Source organism: Grampus griseus (genome assembly GCF_964374135.1).
Source record: "Grampus griseus genome assembly, chromosome: 1".
NCBI classification, from domain to species: domain Eukaryota; kingdom Metazoa; phylum Chordata; class Mammalia; order Artiodactyla; family Delphinidae; genus Grampus; species Grampus griseus.
Genome location: NC_139017.1, coordinates 75,475,301 through 75,494,186, shown reverse-complemented (window position 1 = coordinate 75,494,186; position 18,886 = coordinate 75,475,301). Strand labels below are relative to the sequence as shown.

General features: G+C 38.8%; 1 protein-coding gene across 3 annotated transcripts; it reads right to left on the bottom strand.

The window, feature by feature from the left end:
• Window positions 1–2,447: 2,447 nt before the first annotated feature.
• Window positions 2,448–17,293, bottom strand: ANP32E (acidic nuclear phosphoprotein 32 family member E). Of its 3 annotated transcripts, none has more exons than XM_082669432.1 (7): window positions 16,952–17,293; window positions 13,958–14,107; window positions 13,352–13,474; window positions 12,070–12,235; window positions 10,818–10,999; window positions 5,417–5,471; window positions 2,448–4,680 (listed from the first exon to the last, which is right to left on the bottom strand). In XM_082669432.1, exons 1-7 carry the CDS (start codon window positions 17,003–17,005, stop codon window positions 4,610–4,612), a joined length of 801 nt encoding a protein of 266 aa, XP_082525558.1. In that variant the 5' UTR covers window positions 17,006–17,293; the 3' UTR covers window positions 2,448–4,609. The 3 variants fall into 3 exon arrangements, with proteins under 3 accessions (XP_082525558.1, XP_082525559.1, XP_082525560.1); XM_082669433.1 differs by lacking the exon at window positions 16,952–17,293 and adding an exon at window positions 16,327–16,341; XM_082669434.1 differs by lacking the exon at window positions 13,958–14,107.
• Window positions 17,294–18,886: the final 1,593 nt, after the last annotated feature.

Below are 18,886 nucleotides of genomic sequence, written 5' to 3'. Positions count from 1 at the left end.
GTGTTACGAGAAACAGGTTTTAGAGAAACTCAGTCTTAAAGCTGGAGTCCTTGAAGTGAGAAGGGCATGGAGTAAAAGCAAGATGGATGGGGCTGATTTCTAGGGTTCTGATCCATCATGAACTGACTTTTACAGCCCAGGAACCTTGGCATTGGGAAATCAAGCAGTACTGCAAAAGGATAAGATGCCAAATATGTCGAAACAATAAAAAAAGGAAATTTCCCTCCACATATCGCAATATGGATAGCTTGGTAAAAATAAGACCCCTCACCTGGAATCCTGTTCAGGAAGAGTTCACTCATTTCCTACAAATAATAAATCCTCAACACTGCAGAAATGAGTCTGTTCATAACTCAGAATATTCTCAGAAAACGGGGACGGGGTGCACAGCTAAAAGCTCTGAACCTGCACTGGCTTTTCTGCTAGAGTTGCAGCGTGATGGTAATTGCTGCTTCCCTTGCAGACACTAGCTTCCTCTGTTGCTGCTGTCATTGGTTCTTAAGAAATATAGTTGCTCCAACTTCAGTTCCTTCCATGATACTTATAGATTCTTCTACCAACCCTAGCATTCCTCAGACACAGCTGTCTATATAAATGACATTGAGCTCCATTGAGTACACTGCTACTGGCCTCTTGGTGCCAAGAGAAGATGACTGTGGGAGAAAATGCCTTCCAGTGGAGAAACCCAATAGCCTCTGTGAGTTAATTCTGGAGCTGTGGAGTGAGTCTAACCAGGAAAAGTTACAACTAAAGTGGAGGGCACAGGTCATGGCCTTCATCTGCAAGATGGTGCCGTCTGAGTATTTAATAGGAGAATCAGAGAAAATAGGGAACTGTTTACAAAGTCACTTCTTGAACAGCTAGAATGAGTTGTTTTCACCAGTGTTGTGTGCCTATTTGGTGGCGTCAGTATTGACAAGTAATGTGGATGTGTCCATTTTATAAGTAACCAGGTACAAATGATGCCTCAACAAAAATCTAAATTATTTGTAAATATTCATAACATTGAAAGTCATACTTGCTTCTGATTCCTACTCAAGCAGAACTGCTGTCATGGGATAACCCTGCTTCAGGGTCTTACCACCCAAAAAAGTGGCTAGATTTGTATAAAAGTATTTTACCAATATATAAAGCCTTTTTAAAGATTCTCCTGGAAATCATTTTGTAATTTCCATTTTGTGGTAGAATCTGTTCTCCTTCAAGTTAGGGCTCTTCATTAGACTAGTAGTAACACAAGTAGCTGCCTCAGGCCAAATTACCCAAGCCTGGTTCTCAAATCTTAGGCTGATTAGTACATGAAGAAGGAATACAGTAGTAGAATGCTATTATTAAGCAACAGCTGCAGAATATCATTGCATCCAGTACTAGGAACAACAGAGGGGAAATTTTCAGCAACAGGGAGAATAAATGTCACGTGTTCCAAAGCCTCTCTTCAAAATATAGAACAAGGAATAAACAATACTTAAAAGTATTTTTGAATCACAATCTGTCACAGAATTGCTTCTTTACCTTCACAATCTGTCACAGAATTGCTTCTTTGCCTAACACCTCCACCAAAAACTTTTAGTGTATTTCTACCATCTTCTTTAACCAAGAGGGGAAAGGCTTTGAATATTTTAAGCCATAAAACCAAAAAATACCATACTAATTTCAATAAATAATTCCTGCAGTTGAAATATACTTCAATATTTTCCATCTGTCAGGAAGCAGAATTCCATAATTAAAATACCTTTTCGATATTAAACTGTAAAGCAATCATGAAAACATTACTTAACATTACACTTATGCCTTGACTTTATAAAATAGATTCGAGTTGTCTACAAATGAAACATTTTAAAAATCACTTATCACAGGAAAGCCAAAATGAGAGCAGAAAAAAATGTTTGAATCAGGTTGGATTTACTCAAGGTTAACATGCAAGAATTATTTATACTTACATTACCTAAGGACTCTGAAGGTAAACATTATACAGTATTAATGGAGACTTTGCACTCATTTTAGAAAACTATTTGGTGTACAAGAGGTTTATAATCACTTTAGTTAACTATAGATATAGTTACTTCAACTGTAGGTAATAAGTTACTACTTCAAATCAAAATACAAAAAGTACTGGCTCAATCTGCAACTCAAAAAGGAAAATCAATTTTTTCTGCTCTTTGGAAAAAAAGTTAGTAAGCTGATGAGTTAAACTATTACATTGTAGTACCTCATATCACATCCAAGCGTTTGAATGTTAACTTTCAAGCTGATTCTGTTTCTAAAAAGACCTTCAAAGCCCCCAATGGTGGTGTTCAAAAAATGAATGTCATACAGTGAAACTAATCATTAACAACAAATCTTCAATTTATTTGAAGCAATTCGGTTTCAAAAACTTTAAGTTACAGCAGTCACAGAAAAAAAAACACGGAACAGTCAGAAATAATAAAAGAATAATGAGGAGTACTGCATTTTTTTGTTTTTAACACTGTCATGGCTTTATTCAAAACACAGTTGCACAAAAGTATTAACTTCAAAGTTTTTAAGGAGGGTTTCGAGGAATTCAACACACTATATACATACTGCCATACAAAGAGCATTAAAATAGGACCAAAAACTTCTACAAAATATAAAACCCACCCTTACTTATTTGCATGAAAATACCACCCACAAAGCTAAGTAAGTCTTAAAAAGTTTTTTGGAGGCTCTAAGTGTTGTTTTCAAACCAAAGAACTCTCATTTTGATTGCACAATAAGATGATTGATAAGAAAGTCAATATATAGATTTAACTTTTAAAATAAGTATTTTATAATCTGGCATACTATGCAATGAGAACCCTTAACGGACTAAAACAGGGCATTATAATTGTTAAAAAGGAGTAAAATGTTAGCCTTTTGGAGATTCCAATCCCCCCACTAAACTTATCCCAACAGTTTTATTTCAGTCAGTTATGCAAATTTTTTAGTTTATCCACAAATAACTTCATCATTTTTTACTTTAAATCCCCAAGTCATACATTTTAAACCAAAAAAGAAGCAATACTATATTCAGTAATTTAAATGTGTCCCAGTACGAAAGTGTAACTTCAATTAATTTGCTGATACTAACTTTTTAAAAACTTACAAATATTCAAAACAAAGGGGAAAAAATTTTTAGATAGCCAAGATTAAGAAAGCAATTGCCTTGAACATGGAGCCTCCACAACAAAAAAAGGGGATGTACTTGCCTACTCATAATATTATATTTAGTAGCTGTATAAGGAAACACACACTCACAGTTATCCCAAATATTTTTCTATTTTTAATGGACATCCACCTGAAACCAAATCTTAATTTTAATATTGATTTAGTTTCAAATATTTTTCCAACTGTCCAGTATATTTCAATTAAATGCTATATCTGGTAATGCTTTAAAACTATAGAAAGAATAATTAAAGGTTCTACTCAGGAAAATTAGAAGTACTTTGCAGAGTGGTATCTAAATCACTTGGGAAGCTAATCTGATTTGAATGTCTCATTAATTATCAACAGGCAATTGTTCTGACTTTTGAGGAACACACATGCTGCTTCCAAGAGCCTCCTCTGCTTCTTTTCTTTCTTCATCCTCCTAATACAGTCTGTACATCTTGTCAAGAAAGAGATTTACAGTAAGCAGAGTCTGTTGCATAAAACTGTATTGATAATAATATTCCTATTTCAGAAAATACTCAATTTCTTTCACTTAGCTTGTTTAAAGCTAAGACAGGTCTGAAAAGGTGGTTGAGGTATAAGACAAAGTCATCTTGGGTGTCCATAAGTTTCCCAACTCTTTTTTGAGAAGAGGGGAGTGAAACAAGAAAGGAAGGTGATCATAAAAGAATCACTGAGAGGAAAACAAAGAATGCACACTTAAAACAGAACAAAATAACAACCGTTGGCAGGTCATGATCTTCGACTTGAAGAAAGGGCTCTCCTACATGTCTCTGAAATCAGTATAAGCAATTTTTCCTTGGAAACTAAAATCTTCTTAGTCACCTGGCTTAAAAGGTTTTAGAAGCCTTCACAAAAGCCATGAACTATATTGTTGAATAGAACCTTTACTATTCTGCTCCTACTTTCCAAGCTATTCATGTGACAAAAAAGCACCCAAATACCCTCAGCCAAAAAAAAAAAGTCACTGCCTTCAAACTAAAGATCTCTGGGTTGCCCCTAAAAAAATAACCAACTTATCATTCAAGAGACTATTTTCATTCCAGATTCCAGCCAACTGTGATTTCAGTTAATTTATAAATAACTTTAAAATCCTATGAATGAAATGCACCATATTACGCCTGTGTAAAAGCAATCATGTTTTAATTATACTAAAAATGACTAACACAGTGAACTTTAATTAGAAAAATTAAGATTCTAAATAAATTGCTAGGGAATTTCACAATGGGGTCAATGAAAATTTGTCTCTACATACAATATGATCATTAACAGACTAGTTAATCTTATTTGGAATGGTAAGGCAAAAATAGTAAAACCACACTTTTCCTATAAAAAGTTACACATTATCTTCTGTAGGGATAGCTATCGTACATGAAGAAACAAAGAAGATGTGATCACTCTATTGCACACCCAGGAACATTAGGGAATCTGGTCTTAGAATGATCTAGTCATCTTCTTCCTCTCCATCATCTTCAGCATCTCGTTTCCTCTTTTCCCCTCGAAGACCTTCTTCTTCTGAAAGAGTAAAAGGAAAACTGTAAAATACTTAATTTTAACAAATGAATATTTGTTAAGCTACAGAATTTTGAATCTTAGTGAAAAGTTAATGGCGTATGAAAATTATAGGTTAAGTTTCTCCTCTGCATTACTTTCAATTTCAGTATTGAAACAGCCTTAATAGACTTAGAAATCCATAAATAATGACAGCTTGCTATGCGCCTTAATAGACTTAGAAATCCATAAATAATGACAGCTTGCTATGCACCCTTGTGGCCAAATCATGAAGTACAGATCAAAAAACCAAGGGCTTGACATCATTGGAATTGTTAGTGAATTTTTAAATTTCTTGAAAGGCCTAGGTAAAGAGAAGCAGAGAGCAAATCTAAAACGGGCATTATCTGGAGTTCAATTGTTCTTCTCTTATAAATAAAGTTTCACCCCCTCCAAAATGAAAGGCCCTAAGAAAATAATAAATTGAGCTTATGGTTCCATTATCTCTTCATTCCTGTTTAGAAAATAAATGTTACAAGCTGTTTTTTTTCTTTTAAATGGAATTAATGAATACCCTGAGAAAACTCCTCTTTAAAAAAGGTTTTACACCAAAAAAAAAAAAAGGTTTTACACCTTTCAAGGAATTCTATTATATGTTACCAACATCAAAGAGATCAGTGATAATTTGAATTATAGACTCATTCTTTAAAATCCATGAATAATAGCTTTTTAGGATTTTTGAATGGCTAATGTAACTCACCCTCTTCTTCTTCTTCTTCCCCTTCTTCAACATAGTCATCATCATCTTCTTCATCCTTGAGATTCAAATATTCAGTTTGAATATGATGCAAATGAACTTATTTTCGAAACAGAAATAGACTCACAGACATAGAAAACAAACTTACGGTTACCAAAGGGGAGAAGGGGTGGGGGAGGGATAAATTAGGAGTTTGGGATTAGCAGATACAAACTACTATATATAAAATAGATAAACAACAAGGTCTTACTGTATAGCACAGGGAACTATATTCAATATCCCACAATAAACCATAATGAAAAAGAATATGTATATGTATACATATATATGTATAACTGAATCACTTTGCTATATACCAGAAACTAACACAACACTGTAAATCAACTATACTTCAGTTAAAAGAAAAAAATTCAGTTTGAGAATAAATAAGCCATGACATGGGCTATTCACTGTTTGATAATAATACATTCCAATAGGAGCAAAAACTATGGTCATCCTGTGTTCTGACAACCTCTGCCTCACTTACAGAGGTCTTTTTTAAAAACCCAACTAAATCTAGTTTCTTCATGAAAACAAGTTATGTTTGAGACCAGCAACGTTCAAAAGAACTTTCTGCAACAATGGAAATGTTCTGTACCTGTGCTGTCCAATACAGCAACCACTAGCCACAGGTGGCTCCTGAGCATTTGAAATGTGACCAGTGCAAATGAGGAACTGAGTTTTAATTTTATTTTACTTTAACTAAATAAACAAATGTGCCCGGTGGCTAATGGACAGAGTAACTTTTGACTATTTCAAAGACACAGTCTTCTGTTTTATAGACTGAGGAAGGATCACCTGAATCTTAGCCTGAACACAGCTACACATGTTGAATAAGTCACTTAATCTCTCTGGACCTTAGTTTTCCAATCAATGAAAGAAAGTATTCATCTAGAAAGATCTCTAAGTTCCTTCTACATCTAAAAATCTACACATCAAAATAGCAAATGTCAATAAAAATCACAATAAAACTTGATCTACAACCCCTGTGGAATGAGTTGTTCTGGATAGCTAAGATTTAAACACAGCCTTGAAACATCATAACCATTTATTTTTTAATTTAGCCAACTGGGATAAAATCTCTAAAGTACATTGCACACTTCTACCATTTTATGCTAAACCTAACAAATCTTTTTCTTGAATTGTCATAGTCACCATTGTGACCATGAGCAGTACACTAATTAGTATATGCCAATTCTCTCAAAGCCTATTAATATATATAAGATGGTTTTCTCCTTTTTAAAATGATCCTGGCCTCTACTTTGAGTTGTATCTTTCCATAGTTTTTATGCCTTCTCTTTTGCAGTTAGTTACTATTTCAATTTTAATCTGCTATGGATTCAGAAAATAGATCAACAAGCTTACCAGAGAACTGAATATAAGAGAGAAAACAGGATTAGAATAATGGCTTGAATACTCTCCTACAAAGAAAATGTCTTTTGTTACGTATACCTTTCACAGTTACCGCCTTGTGCTTGGTTGTGTTCCAAATGGTTAAGTTCTAATATATGTTTGAAAAAATGGAATCAAGCTAGGGGTTAATTGGAGGGTCCCCCCTCCAACCCCAAAATAGTTTACCCCTCCTTAAAAATAGTTTAAATGGCAAATGTTAAAAACTGCTGGGTAGTTAGGAAAAACTTGGACAACCCACACTTTTCAAAGTATCCACAGCTCTATTTGTGTCTATAAATATTAAACAGAACCTATTTTTCCAGCATTTAGCTTAAAGCCCCTGAGAAACTAAACTGCATGACACTTATATCAGAAATCATTCTTATACAGTCAATTCAAACACGAAAACATTCCATACCAGAACACCCAAGCTGCCAGGAGCATAAGCAATAGATGGGGTAGCAAATAAACTAAGGAACTATAGTAAAAATCAGGAGAATGTGTGGGCTTACATTTAAAGAAGAAAAGAAAGGAAGAGAAGAGGGGTAGAGGAGAGAGGGGATGGAAGAGTGGGGAAAGAGAGAGGAAAAGAAGGAGAAAGAAAAGGACATTTTAAACATTTCAAATCTGCAAGGAATGATAAATGAGGGTATTTAAATATTTATAATTTTTTAAAAGCCACTTGAAATACTAATCACATTTATTCATGATAATTTAGAAAAGCCCAAGTCTAAAAAGCAAATCACTTCTCTGGATTTTGTTTTAAACAAAACATGATTAATCAATTCATGTTTTTATGCCTTTTAAAAAAATATATCATCTATTAGATTACCAGAGACTTTCTCTGTAAAGATTATGGTCTTAGTTCCTAACTAGTGGGTAATAAAATGTTTCCTCATTTGTACTATGAATAGTTCAAGAACACCATAATTCCCAATTCTTCTAAAGCCCCCATCTCCATTTTTAATGAAGTATACTACACATACATAAGTCCTCCTTTATACATATTAATTCCTTACCTCTGAAGAGCAGCTGAAATAGAAACAAGACTCAAACAAAACAGAGCTAATCAAATACCATTTCTATTTCCTTCTAATTTCTTTTTTAAGTCTTATAGTCTCTGAAGTTTCTCTGGCTCTTAGCTTCTAAAAACAAGACTTCGGGCTTCCCTGGTGGCGCAGTGGTTAAGAATCCGCCTGCTAATGCAGGGGACACGGGTTTGAGCCCTGGTCCAGAAAGATCCCACATGCCGCGGAGCAACTAAGCCCATGTGCCACAACTACTGAGACTGCACTCTAGAGCCTGTGCTCCGCAACGAAGAGTAGCCCCTGCTCGCCGCAACTAGAGAAAGCCGGCATGCAGCAACAAAGACCCAATGCAGCCAGAATACATAAAAATAAAATAAATAAATTTATTTTTAAAAATAAAAACAAGACTTCATTTTAAAAAACATCCAAATTATCTCATCATGATTGAAAACTTCTGGTCCCAGCTACCACATTGACTTAATGTTGTATGTATTATCTTAGAGATGTTTGCTCTATACTCCACATCATTTTTAGTTAATATTTCCCAGTACTCAATGGAATGATAAACATAAACATTTGCAGTTAGCTGAAGGTCATTTTTAAATGACTTAATACTATTTAAAGAAGAATTACTGGCAGAGAAAATAAAAAGTCAATTGCAGGGAATTCCCTGGTGGTCCAGTGGTTAGGACTCCGTGCTTCCACTGCAGGGGGCATGGGTTTGATCCCCGGCCAGGGAACTAAGATCCCGCAAGCAGTACAGCACAGCCAAACAAACAAACAAACAAACAAAACAAACCAAAACAAAGTCAAACTGCAAAATAACAAGTCCATTATTTTACTAAGTAAATTAAAACTTAGGGGAAAAATATTCAAGTTGTATGCTGATGTAAACTGAATAGGTTGCCTTTCTCCCTGAATACTTAAAATGCTTAAAAGTTCTGTTCTTCATTATTGTAAAGCTAACTCACGAAAGCCCCAAACAAGTTTAAGTCCCATTTTTTCTACACTAGTTTCATATTTAAAATGGTATCAGAGGGCTTCCCTGGTGGCGCAGTGGTTGAGAATCCGCCTGCCAATGCAGGGGACACGGGTTCAATCTCTGGTCTGGGAAGATCCCACATGCCGTGGAGCAACTAAGTCGGAGCGCCACAACTACTGAGCCTGTGCTCTAGAGCCCATGAGCCACAACTACTGAGCCCGCGTGCCGCAACTACTGAAGCCCGTACGCCTAGAGCCCGTGCTCCACAACGAGAGAAGCCACCGCAGTGAGAAGCCCGTGCACAGCAATGAAGAGCAGCCCCCGCTCACCGCAACTAGAGAAAGCCTGCCCGCAGCAAAGAAGACCCAACACTGCCAAAAATAAATAGATAAAATAAATGATAAAATTTTTAAAAAAATGGTATCTGAGAAACATCATCATTAATTAGTGATACTGTCTATCTAACTAATGTAAAAGTCATTAGGAGAACAAACAAAAATACAATTTCTAGGGCTTCCCTGGTGGCGCAGTGGTTGAGAGTCAGCCTGCCAATGCAGGGGACATGGGTTCGTGCCCCGGTCTGGGAAGATCCCACATGCCGCGGAGCAGCTGGGCCCATGAGCTATGGCCCAGTGAGCCTGTGCTCCGCAACGGGAGAGGCCACAACAGTGAGAGGCCCGCGTACCGCAAAAAAAAAAAAAAAAAAAAAAAAAAACAATTTCTAGTCTAAATAAGAGATGTTATTTTTAATAAATATTACTTTAAATTATGAATTATGAAAACAAAACTCAATAATTTAACATTAGGAGAAAATAACTTATCTAAACTCCCAGGGACTAAAGATCATTTGTTCAAGTCAACTGATTTCCTGTGAACCTACTATGTCCCAGTCAATGTACTGGATGCTGAGATAGAAAAATGAACAGCCCTCCCCTGAAGGAGCTATCTAGTAGAAAGTGGCCAAATAAACAAGTTTTTACAGAAGTGTCTACAGGCAACAGACACCTAATCAAGGTTCAAAGGTAACAGAGGAAGGAGTGACTGTCTCTTAAAAATTACAGAAAGCTTCAATAATGAGGCAACACCAGAGTTGACTGTTTAAAGATAAGAATCACGAGGCATGATTTGAGTGGTAGTTACACAAGTATGTACATATATAAAATTTCATGGAGTTGTACATAAAATCAGTCCACTTTACATGCTTTAGTATATTTATGTTTACCTGAGAAAAAAGAAAGTAAAGTTCATCAGAAGGCATGGGTAGAAAGTCATTTCAGATAGAGTAAACAATGTGTATACAGACAGAAAGGCATTAATAGCTTCGTGTGATGATTTAATTTGGTATTGAGGGAGATGAAGCTAGAGAAGGTAGCAGAGGCTAGATAATGAAGGGCCTTGTATGTCTTGGTGGCAACAGGGAAACATTAAAGGGTTTCAAGCAGGCCAGTGATATGATCACATTTGCATGCAGACTACACAGGCAAGCACTATGGAGGATACAACGAAGTGGTGACGCTGTTCTCAAAGAGACCATTTAGAAAACTACTAGAAAAGCATAAGCAAGAAATAATTAGGGGAAAGTTTTCATGAGTGCCTATAACGTGCCAGCAACTAGATACTTTACACATGTTAGTTTGTTAAATCCTTAACGACCCTATGAAGTTGGTATAATCTCAGTTTTATAAATGCAGAAACTGAGGCTCAGAAACATTTGTAAAATGTTTCCACTGTCCCATGCTGCTGAGAGAAGAACCAATTTGAAAGCTATCTAGGAGGTAAAATCATAGGGTTTATTATTATCTGGATATAATATGAACTGAGGGGCAGTGGGAAAAAAGATAGGCACACGCACACACACACAAGTTAGAAACAACTCTCAGATTTCTACACAGCTTACTTTTTATATTACTTAACCCTATGCCTAAACAGTTAATTTTCAGTACACATAAGAAGGTCTATTCACCTGAATTTCTTCTTTCATTAAGTATGAGAGGCCCACCTCCTCTTCTCCCTCTCCCAGTTCTGAGCCTGCTTCATCTTCATCCTCATCCTCATCCTCGTCCTCCTCCTCTTCTTCCTCTTCCTCATATCCTTCAGGTGGACCAGCTTCATCTTCCTCTTCCTCTTCATCATCTTCATCTCCATCTTTAAAAATATTTTAAAAGATAAGCAAATGTCTAGGCAAATGTTTTTGCCTTGGCCCCTCAAACTCGTAAGCCAATGGGTAGAAAGTATATCAGGGTGATTTTTTTTTTTTTTAAGATTTCTCTTTTATAACATCCCATTTACTGTTTGAGAAATATGGTGTCTAAATATTAAAATTTTCCCAACGTATAGATTTTTCATCAAAACATTACATGGACTGAAGTTTATTTTACTTTGTGGACACTTCAAAATCTGCCTGTCCATCATTCCATCATTTTATAACACTGTTTATCTATCAAATTCTTCTTATATGTGAAAAACTTTTCAACCAGTAGTAACAGTGTCCCATTACTGACAACAGCTTTTCTGTCATCAGATCTATTAGTCACCCATTTATCCAAAAATGTATATTCAACTCTCTAGAGCATTTCCATCACCACCACCACCCCCCAAAAAAAAACATATCCATTAACAGTCACTCACCATCCTCCTCTCCCGCAGCCCTGACAACCGTTAATCTACTTTCTGTCTCTATGAATTTGCCTCTTCTGGGCATTTCATATAAATGGTGTCATACAATATGTGGCTTGAGTACGGCTTCTTTCACTTAGCAGAATGTTTTCAAGGTTCACACACTGTAGCATGTATCAGTACTTCAATCATTTTTGTGGCCGAATAATATTCCATTGTATGGATTTATCACATTTTGTTCATTCATCAGTTGATAGACACTTGGGTTGTTTCTACTTTGTGACTTGTATGGATAATTATGTGATGAATGGTTCTTTTTTTTTTTTTTTAGTACTATTTTAAAAGTTACCACTTTTACTGGGTGGTGGTTAAGTTTACAGAAATATAAAATTTCATGGAGCTTAATATTATAACAATCATTAAATTCCCCAAAGCTATCAGAAATCTGAATGAATACAAGACTAGGGCTATGAGTTTTTAAATTTTTGTCTTACTAACGTCTTTTTTTCCCCACACCTAAATACCCAGGCCCAATCTAATCTGCCAGCTAGACTGGAGGCTATAACTGTGACACATTTATGAGTATTAAGAATGATTACCTTCATCATCCTCTTCTTCTGAGTCTGGTGCTTCATTATCCTCCTGGTCAAATCCATCTAAGTATGTGATTTGCTGTAGCAGTTCAAAAATACTTTCTCTATAATCTTCCAGGTTTGTGATCTCACAGTTAAACAAGTCAAGACTCTTCAAATTCTTAAGATTTTGCTGGAAAAGTAAAAAGTTAAAAATTACATTCAAGATTTAAAAACTCATGTTATTTATTTTTAATTCATGAACCAGAACATGTATAAAACTTTAAATCAAGAGAATGATTTTTGGATTTTTAGAATTTTATAATGAAGGGTTATTATATCAAGCACAGCTAATTCTCTTAATGAGGCCCTGGCAGCTAAACTCCACGGGAGTAGGAACTTTGTTTTGGCAACTGCTGTATCTCTAGCACCTGGCTTAGTGCCTTACTCATAGTATGCACTCAGTATACTTTGTTGACTGAATCTGTGCCTAAATAGGCAACAACAATAACATGGTTAGTTTAAATCCACAGTCAAGCTTATTTTCAACAATTTCAACCTCCTCCCAAGCTTTTTTTAAAAAATCAGAGCAACAATTTTCAGAGTTTCACTTCATCCCCTTTTCCTTCCCTCATACCAGGAAACAAAGGAGCAAATAAAAATAATCAAGAAGAAAGAAAAAGGAATAGAATTTAAGAAAATACTGGAAATTTTAAAACCAGATATTCAGCTCCTGAAGTTGATGATAAAATAAATTTCTCACTGATTTAAAAATTTATCTGGGGCTTCCCTGGTGGCGCAGTGGTTAGGAATCCACCTGCCAATGCAGGTGACACAGGTTCGAGTCCTGGTCTGGGAAGATCCCACATGCCGCGGAGCAACTAAGCCCATGCGCCACAACTACTGAGCCTGCACTCTGGAGCCCGCGACCCACAACTACTGAAACCCGCGCACCTAGAGTCCGTGCTCCGCAACAAGAGAAGCCACCGCAATATGAAGCCCGCGCACCACAACGAAGAGTAGCCCCCGCTCTCCGCAAGTAGAGAAAGCCCGCGCGCAGCAACAAAGACCCAACGCAGCCAAAAAACATAAAATAAAATCGTAAAGTAAATAAATTCATTTTTAAAAAATTTATCTGAATGTTTTACTCCAAAGGAAAATAAAGCAGTATCATCTAGATCACGACATATAAGAAATTCAGAAGTTTCAAATGAGTGACATAAATACAAGTCAGTAAGATAAAATTCAAGCAAATCTCAGAAAAATTCAACCAAAAAAAGCAAGTCCAGAGACAAACCTTTCCACTTACCAGAGCTTCTACTGTACTAAGATCTTTGATTTTGTTTCCACTCAAATTGAGGTAGGTAAGGTTTGGACATTTCTCTGCCAGGACTTCCAAGCCTCCCGAGATTATATTGTCACTAAGTTCCAACTATAAATTCAACATGGGGAGAAAACAAAGAATGGTGAAGGCTTAGGACACATCAAAGATTTCTCAAATGTATCAATTTAAAGAAGAAAACAATTGTCATTCTCTCTGGCTTCAAGGGACTGTCACAGTCTTTAATTTCCAAAATCCCACCTATGACTGCCAAATAAAATATTAGAATCTCTATATAACAGACTTCTAACTCAGTTTTGGTTCCAGTTGTATAATAGTTGGATTTTATGTTTCAAAGAAAAACATTTGGTAGATGTTAAATTCATGCCATAAAGCGATTTCATTAGTCAATTTAAATTTCCAAAAGTAATATGACAGCTGATTTCAAAATCCTACAAAACCCCATTTTCCTACCTCTAGAAACTTAGAACCTTCTAAATAAAATGCAGAATGGTTGTTTCATTTGGGAAAAAAATATACATAATAGCCCACGGCATCAAAATCATGATGCTTTCACGCCTAGTGCCAGCTTACCTTTCGAAGTTTATTTAAGCTGGGCAGCCGGGCCAGTGAACTTAGTTCCACATTAGCCATACTCAGAAACTCTAGTTTTTTAAAAGTATCATTCAGGCCCTCAATTTCCCCATTGACACAGAGGCAATTATCAAGGACCAACTCTGTCACCTATAAGAGAGAATATGAATGATTCTTTAGTTTGCAGTCTGTTTAGCAAAAGACCTGGGTCCTGACACTCTGGAAATGTGAATATTAAAACCATCAATTCCCTCATATAGATCCTTTTCATTCTCCCCCCAAATTGAAATACAGTCTTAAGTCATCATTATAAGTTAACTTTTTAAATTTAAACTTGGACTAAGAAGTTCAATGCCTGCTTCAAATCACTAATAAAAAATTTTTAATTGCATAAAAAATAAGACTTTGAAAAAGGTCCCATGTGAAAATTGTTTCTGACCCTCATAAAAAAGACCCTCAACATCAGGGCATATATTTATGCATGAGGGGATACCAAGGCTACTGAGAAAGGATTTAAGTGAGTCCTAAAACAGCAGGGAGAAGAAAGGAAATTGTTTTATTCACTTTTTCAGTTTAAACCCCCTTATTTTGGTTGATAAATGTCACCAAAACTCAAAAATACCTTGTTACCCTTCATGAAGAAATGTTAGAAAGCTCCTTCTGAGACAGCCCAGCGTTCATATGTTATTTGTTCTAATATCGATGCGAAACAATATCACCCAGGACAACACATCCTTGACAAAATGCTATTTTTCCCTGCCACCCTGGTAGAATTTTTGTGACTTCTCCCCAGTCTTGGGAAGGGGTTGCTGGATCCTCTCTTAGGTCAGAGTTGTAACAAAACTTTCCGGTGTGGGCCTAAATGGACTTAATCTTAAGAGGGAGGCAGGAAACCCTGGCTCTCCATTCTCAATGCAAAAATATGTTTGAGGTATTTTGAGAAATAAAAATTAGCAACAAGGAATGCTACCTTCTCTATTTGAACATGACATAATTATTTCAGGAAGCAAAGAAGGCATCATAATCTGTTTAGAGAGGAGGAAGCCAAGGCCCAGAGGGTAAGCATGACTGCCTAGGGTCAGTCACAGTATGTGGCAGAGCTGTGCCTCCACTTTGTCTTCTGACTCCTAGTCTAGCTGAGTGGAGGAGAGAGGGCCACTAGGTTTGGTGTCAGAAAACCAGTTCTTCCACTTGAGTAAGTAACTTCACTGCCCTGAGACTCCTTTTGCTAATTTGGATTCTACAACAATACCATCCACCTTACAAGTCTGTCGGAAGGAGGAAACAACAAACACGAAAAGTGCTTTGTAAACTGTAAAGGGCTATACAAATAGAAGACCGTTATTACACCACAGGGGAAGGAGGAGAGGCTGCAAAAAGGCAACATCCGGCACTCCCCAAAACTGGCAAGGAAATTACTAGGGATAGGATAGGTATAAGAATGGGGAAGGAGGGGCAAACCCACTTTTCCAACCCAAGACATAAAAGAGTATTCGAAATGTGTGCTTCTTTGAGACAGCATTTTAACTTTGATTTTGTTTGTTTTTTCCTTAAGCCCCTAAAGACTAGGCCCTAGGAAACTTCAAGTTATCTGTGCGATGATAGTAGTGACTGTTTCCTCCTCCCTGCTATCTACCAATTTCAGCAAAACAGAGACTTTTTAAAAAGTACATAAGGACCTTGGATTCCCACCCTTCACGCCGCCACAGCCCACCGAACAGACCCTACTCATCCTCCACGCTGGTATGCACAAGCACCACCTCCACCCCTGCTGGAAAAAAATTATATCCCTTATATTGCAATTCTGGGGTTTATTTCAGAGGCCGCAATCAGCAAGACCCTATAGACATTTTCCTCTGCGACCAGAAATGCGAGGTTCCTCGTTGGCCATGGGCCCCGCTCTCGCGACCTGCCGCTCCGACCGACGGGAAACCCCACAAGGGGCGGGGACTCCCCAAGGAAAAAGGGGGTCGCCTCCCAGCCCGCGTTCCCCTAGCGCCTCCGCCCCGGGCGGGGAGAGCTGGGTGAAGCCGAGGAGGCGCCCGCGAAAAGGAGGCGGAAACGCCTCCCGCCCGACCCCCGAAAAGTTGACCACGACCCCGCCTCACGTGGCCCCTCCCAACCCCGTCTCTTTAACTAAGGCGACAGCAGCGAGAGCGCATCATTTAGTTTCGCCGAGCCCATCTTGAAAACACGAAACTTCTACGACCCATTTGTTGAGTTTTGTGAAACCGTCTCCAGGGATCAAAATTGGAGTTGCAGCCACCACTACGACACGCCGAATTTCGTTACACCGCGGGGGGACGAAGGGGATAAAGCCTCGTGTCCTCTCCCCACCTTCGGCCACTGCGACGAGTCCCAAAACTTACCCGCGGCCGAAGAACGGGCCGCTGACCCAGATTCCGCCTGGCGGCGGGCGGCGCGCACCGCTTCCCGGGGGAGTGGGCGCCGCCAGCAGTGGGCCGTCCGCGGACTCCGCGAGCGACCCCAGCCCGCGCCCGGCGCGACGTCGTCCAACGCCCAGGGGACTCGAGGCCGGAGACGCCCCCCAGCCCAAAAAAAAGAGTTGGCAGCACTGCAGAAAAGTTGGACTAACTTCTCAGGCGACGATGGCTGCGGCAGAGGCGAGTGGGACTGGGGGGTCGCGCCCACGCCGCCGGCCCCAAGGAGCTGGAACGTGAGGAGCGAAGCGGCCGAGCGGCCCCCAACACTCCGCTTCCCGCCTCCACGAGGCCAGGACGTCTGACTCGAGGAGAGGCGAAGGGGCTTAGCCCCCAAGCACACACAAAAACGCCCCTAGAAACTTAAACCCTTCGCCATTTTAAGTAAAAGATTTTAATGATTTAAAAGTTAAAATTAAATATTTTCCCCCAGCCCTACCCCCAGATGGGGGTTAATTCATTACCCCGCCCCACACACCCTCCAGGACCCCCAGAAACCCGATCCTCCGAATACAGGGCTGGTGAGGAAGGGGAGGGGGCTGAGTCATCTCACCTCCTCCGGGGCTCTGTCCCTTAACTCCAGGTTAATCCTCTTCTTCATCTCCATGTCCTCCTCCTGCTCTTCTGCTACTACTCTCCTCCCTTACCTTTTCCTGCCTTTCCCACTACCCCCAACCCTAAAATTTTAAAAGATTTGGAAATGAATGAAAAGAAATGCAAATATAAACGCCCACCACCACCACCAGATAGGTGTGGGGGAGAAAGAAGGGAATAGCAAATGGAGTCCAAGGAGTTGGGACTCTAACTCAGCTGCCCCCACCTTCTTGTCCACACACTCGCGCGCGCACTCACACGCACACACATACACACACCCGCAGTTCCTTCCCCTTCAATGGCTGCTCGGAGACTGAGCCTCCATGACACGGCACCGCCAACCCCCTGGCCTACACTCCACCCACCTCCCGAATGTATTGGTTGATTCTTCAGCATCTCACTATTCCATTGGGTTACATAAATGTCTATCAGTCTTTAGGGAGGACCTGAGCCAGAAACACTGTGCCTATTGGCTACGACCAAGCGCGCAGTTAACTCCGATAGGTCCAGGAAGGTGTTCGTCCTGGGGAAATGATTTTGAATCCCAGTAGCCCCCCTCCTTTTCTTTGTGTGATTGGCGCGCTTTCCCTAGGCGACCGGACGGTTTTGAAGCCTGTCGGGTTTCTTTTTGTTTTTGTTTTGCCTGATTTTAGTGTTAAAGGAAGGAAGAAAGCATCCTTCTGACGTGTGGAAGTTGCGAGACAGATAATTTAGCACACGGCACCCACCCCGCTCTTGGCGGTTTTAAAGCACAACTCCTGCTTTGCAGCCAAAGTGTACAGCAACGTGCACATCACATAAAAAGGACGCCTTCGTGGCACTGTCCTGCCGGAGATAGGCTTCTGGTGCAGAACCAGAGCAGGGATAAAGATGGTAGTTTAACTTCCAGCAGGAAGGACTGAACGATTTTGAAAGCAGTTGGGTGAGGTATAAGTTAGGCACCTTTAAATAAAACTATCCTGGAGGAATTGTTACTGAGGTAATTGTTGCTGTAATAAACACTAAGACCTTGGAGGGAAAACAGTGCTGGCCTAACGAAAATCAGACATCAACGCACATAGAAATGGTACTGCAATGCCTATCCTTTCTAAAATCCCTTTGGTTGGTTTCCATGGAAATCTGTAGTTTAAATGTGCTTTTAAAAGTCTGTCAATGTGGAATATAAAAGAGGTGTAAGAATGATTTTAAAAAATTTTGTCTTGAGAGTCTAGTTTTTCTTAGTTCTTGCTTAATTTCTGTCCTTTCCATTCCCTTATACCTTTCTCAGGATAAATACCCAAAGAAATTCCAGATGATTTGGGGAAGGAAGTGGGTGACTTAGTACAACCTCTCCCAGAGCTGAGTGTTTTATTTGCTATTTTTCCAGCTTCTCAAGTTAGAGACCTTAGGATACAGATTTCTAACCACTCCACACCACCTCTCCTCCCATACTGAGACACACAGCTCCTCAAATAGGCTTACATTTAAAATGTAAATATCTGGTATTTGGCATGTTAAGTACTTTAAAGGAAAACAAAATAGTGACGTCTTTTCCTTGCCAAGTGTTTCCTTTGAATTCCCTGAAAAGGAAATTTTATGAAGATGAAAACAAAGCGGGAGAGGGAGAGCTTTTGGTATAAAATGACATGGCAGGGGGCAGGTATTTGGAGTTAGTTTAGTTAGTTAGTTAGTTTGTTTGTTTGAATACAGGCCAAAGGAAGCCAAGATGATATAAAACTGAACCAAAATGAACTGAGGAACAGTTCAAGGAAGAGTTTAAAAAACAAGAGAAGGAAAAAAGGGGCTACAAAGAAACCTGGAAGCACATTTTAGTACCAGCTTAGGAAGAAGTCCTGTGTTCTGATCCCCCTAGCCATTGCAGAGTCTGGAACTCTGGAATGGAATCTCAGAGAGA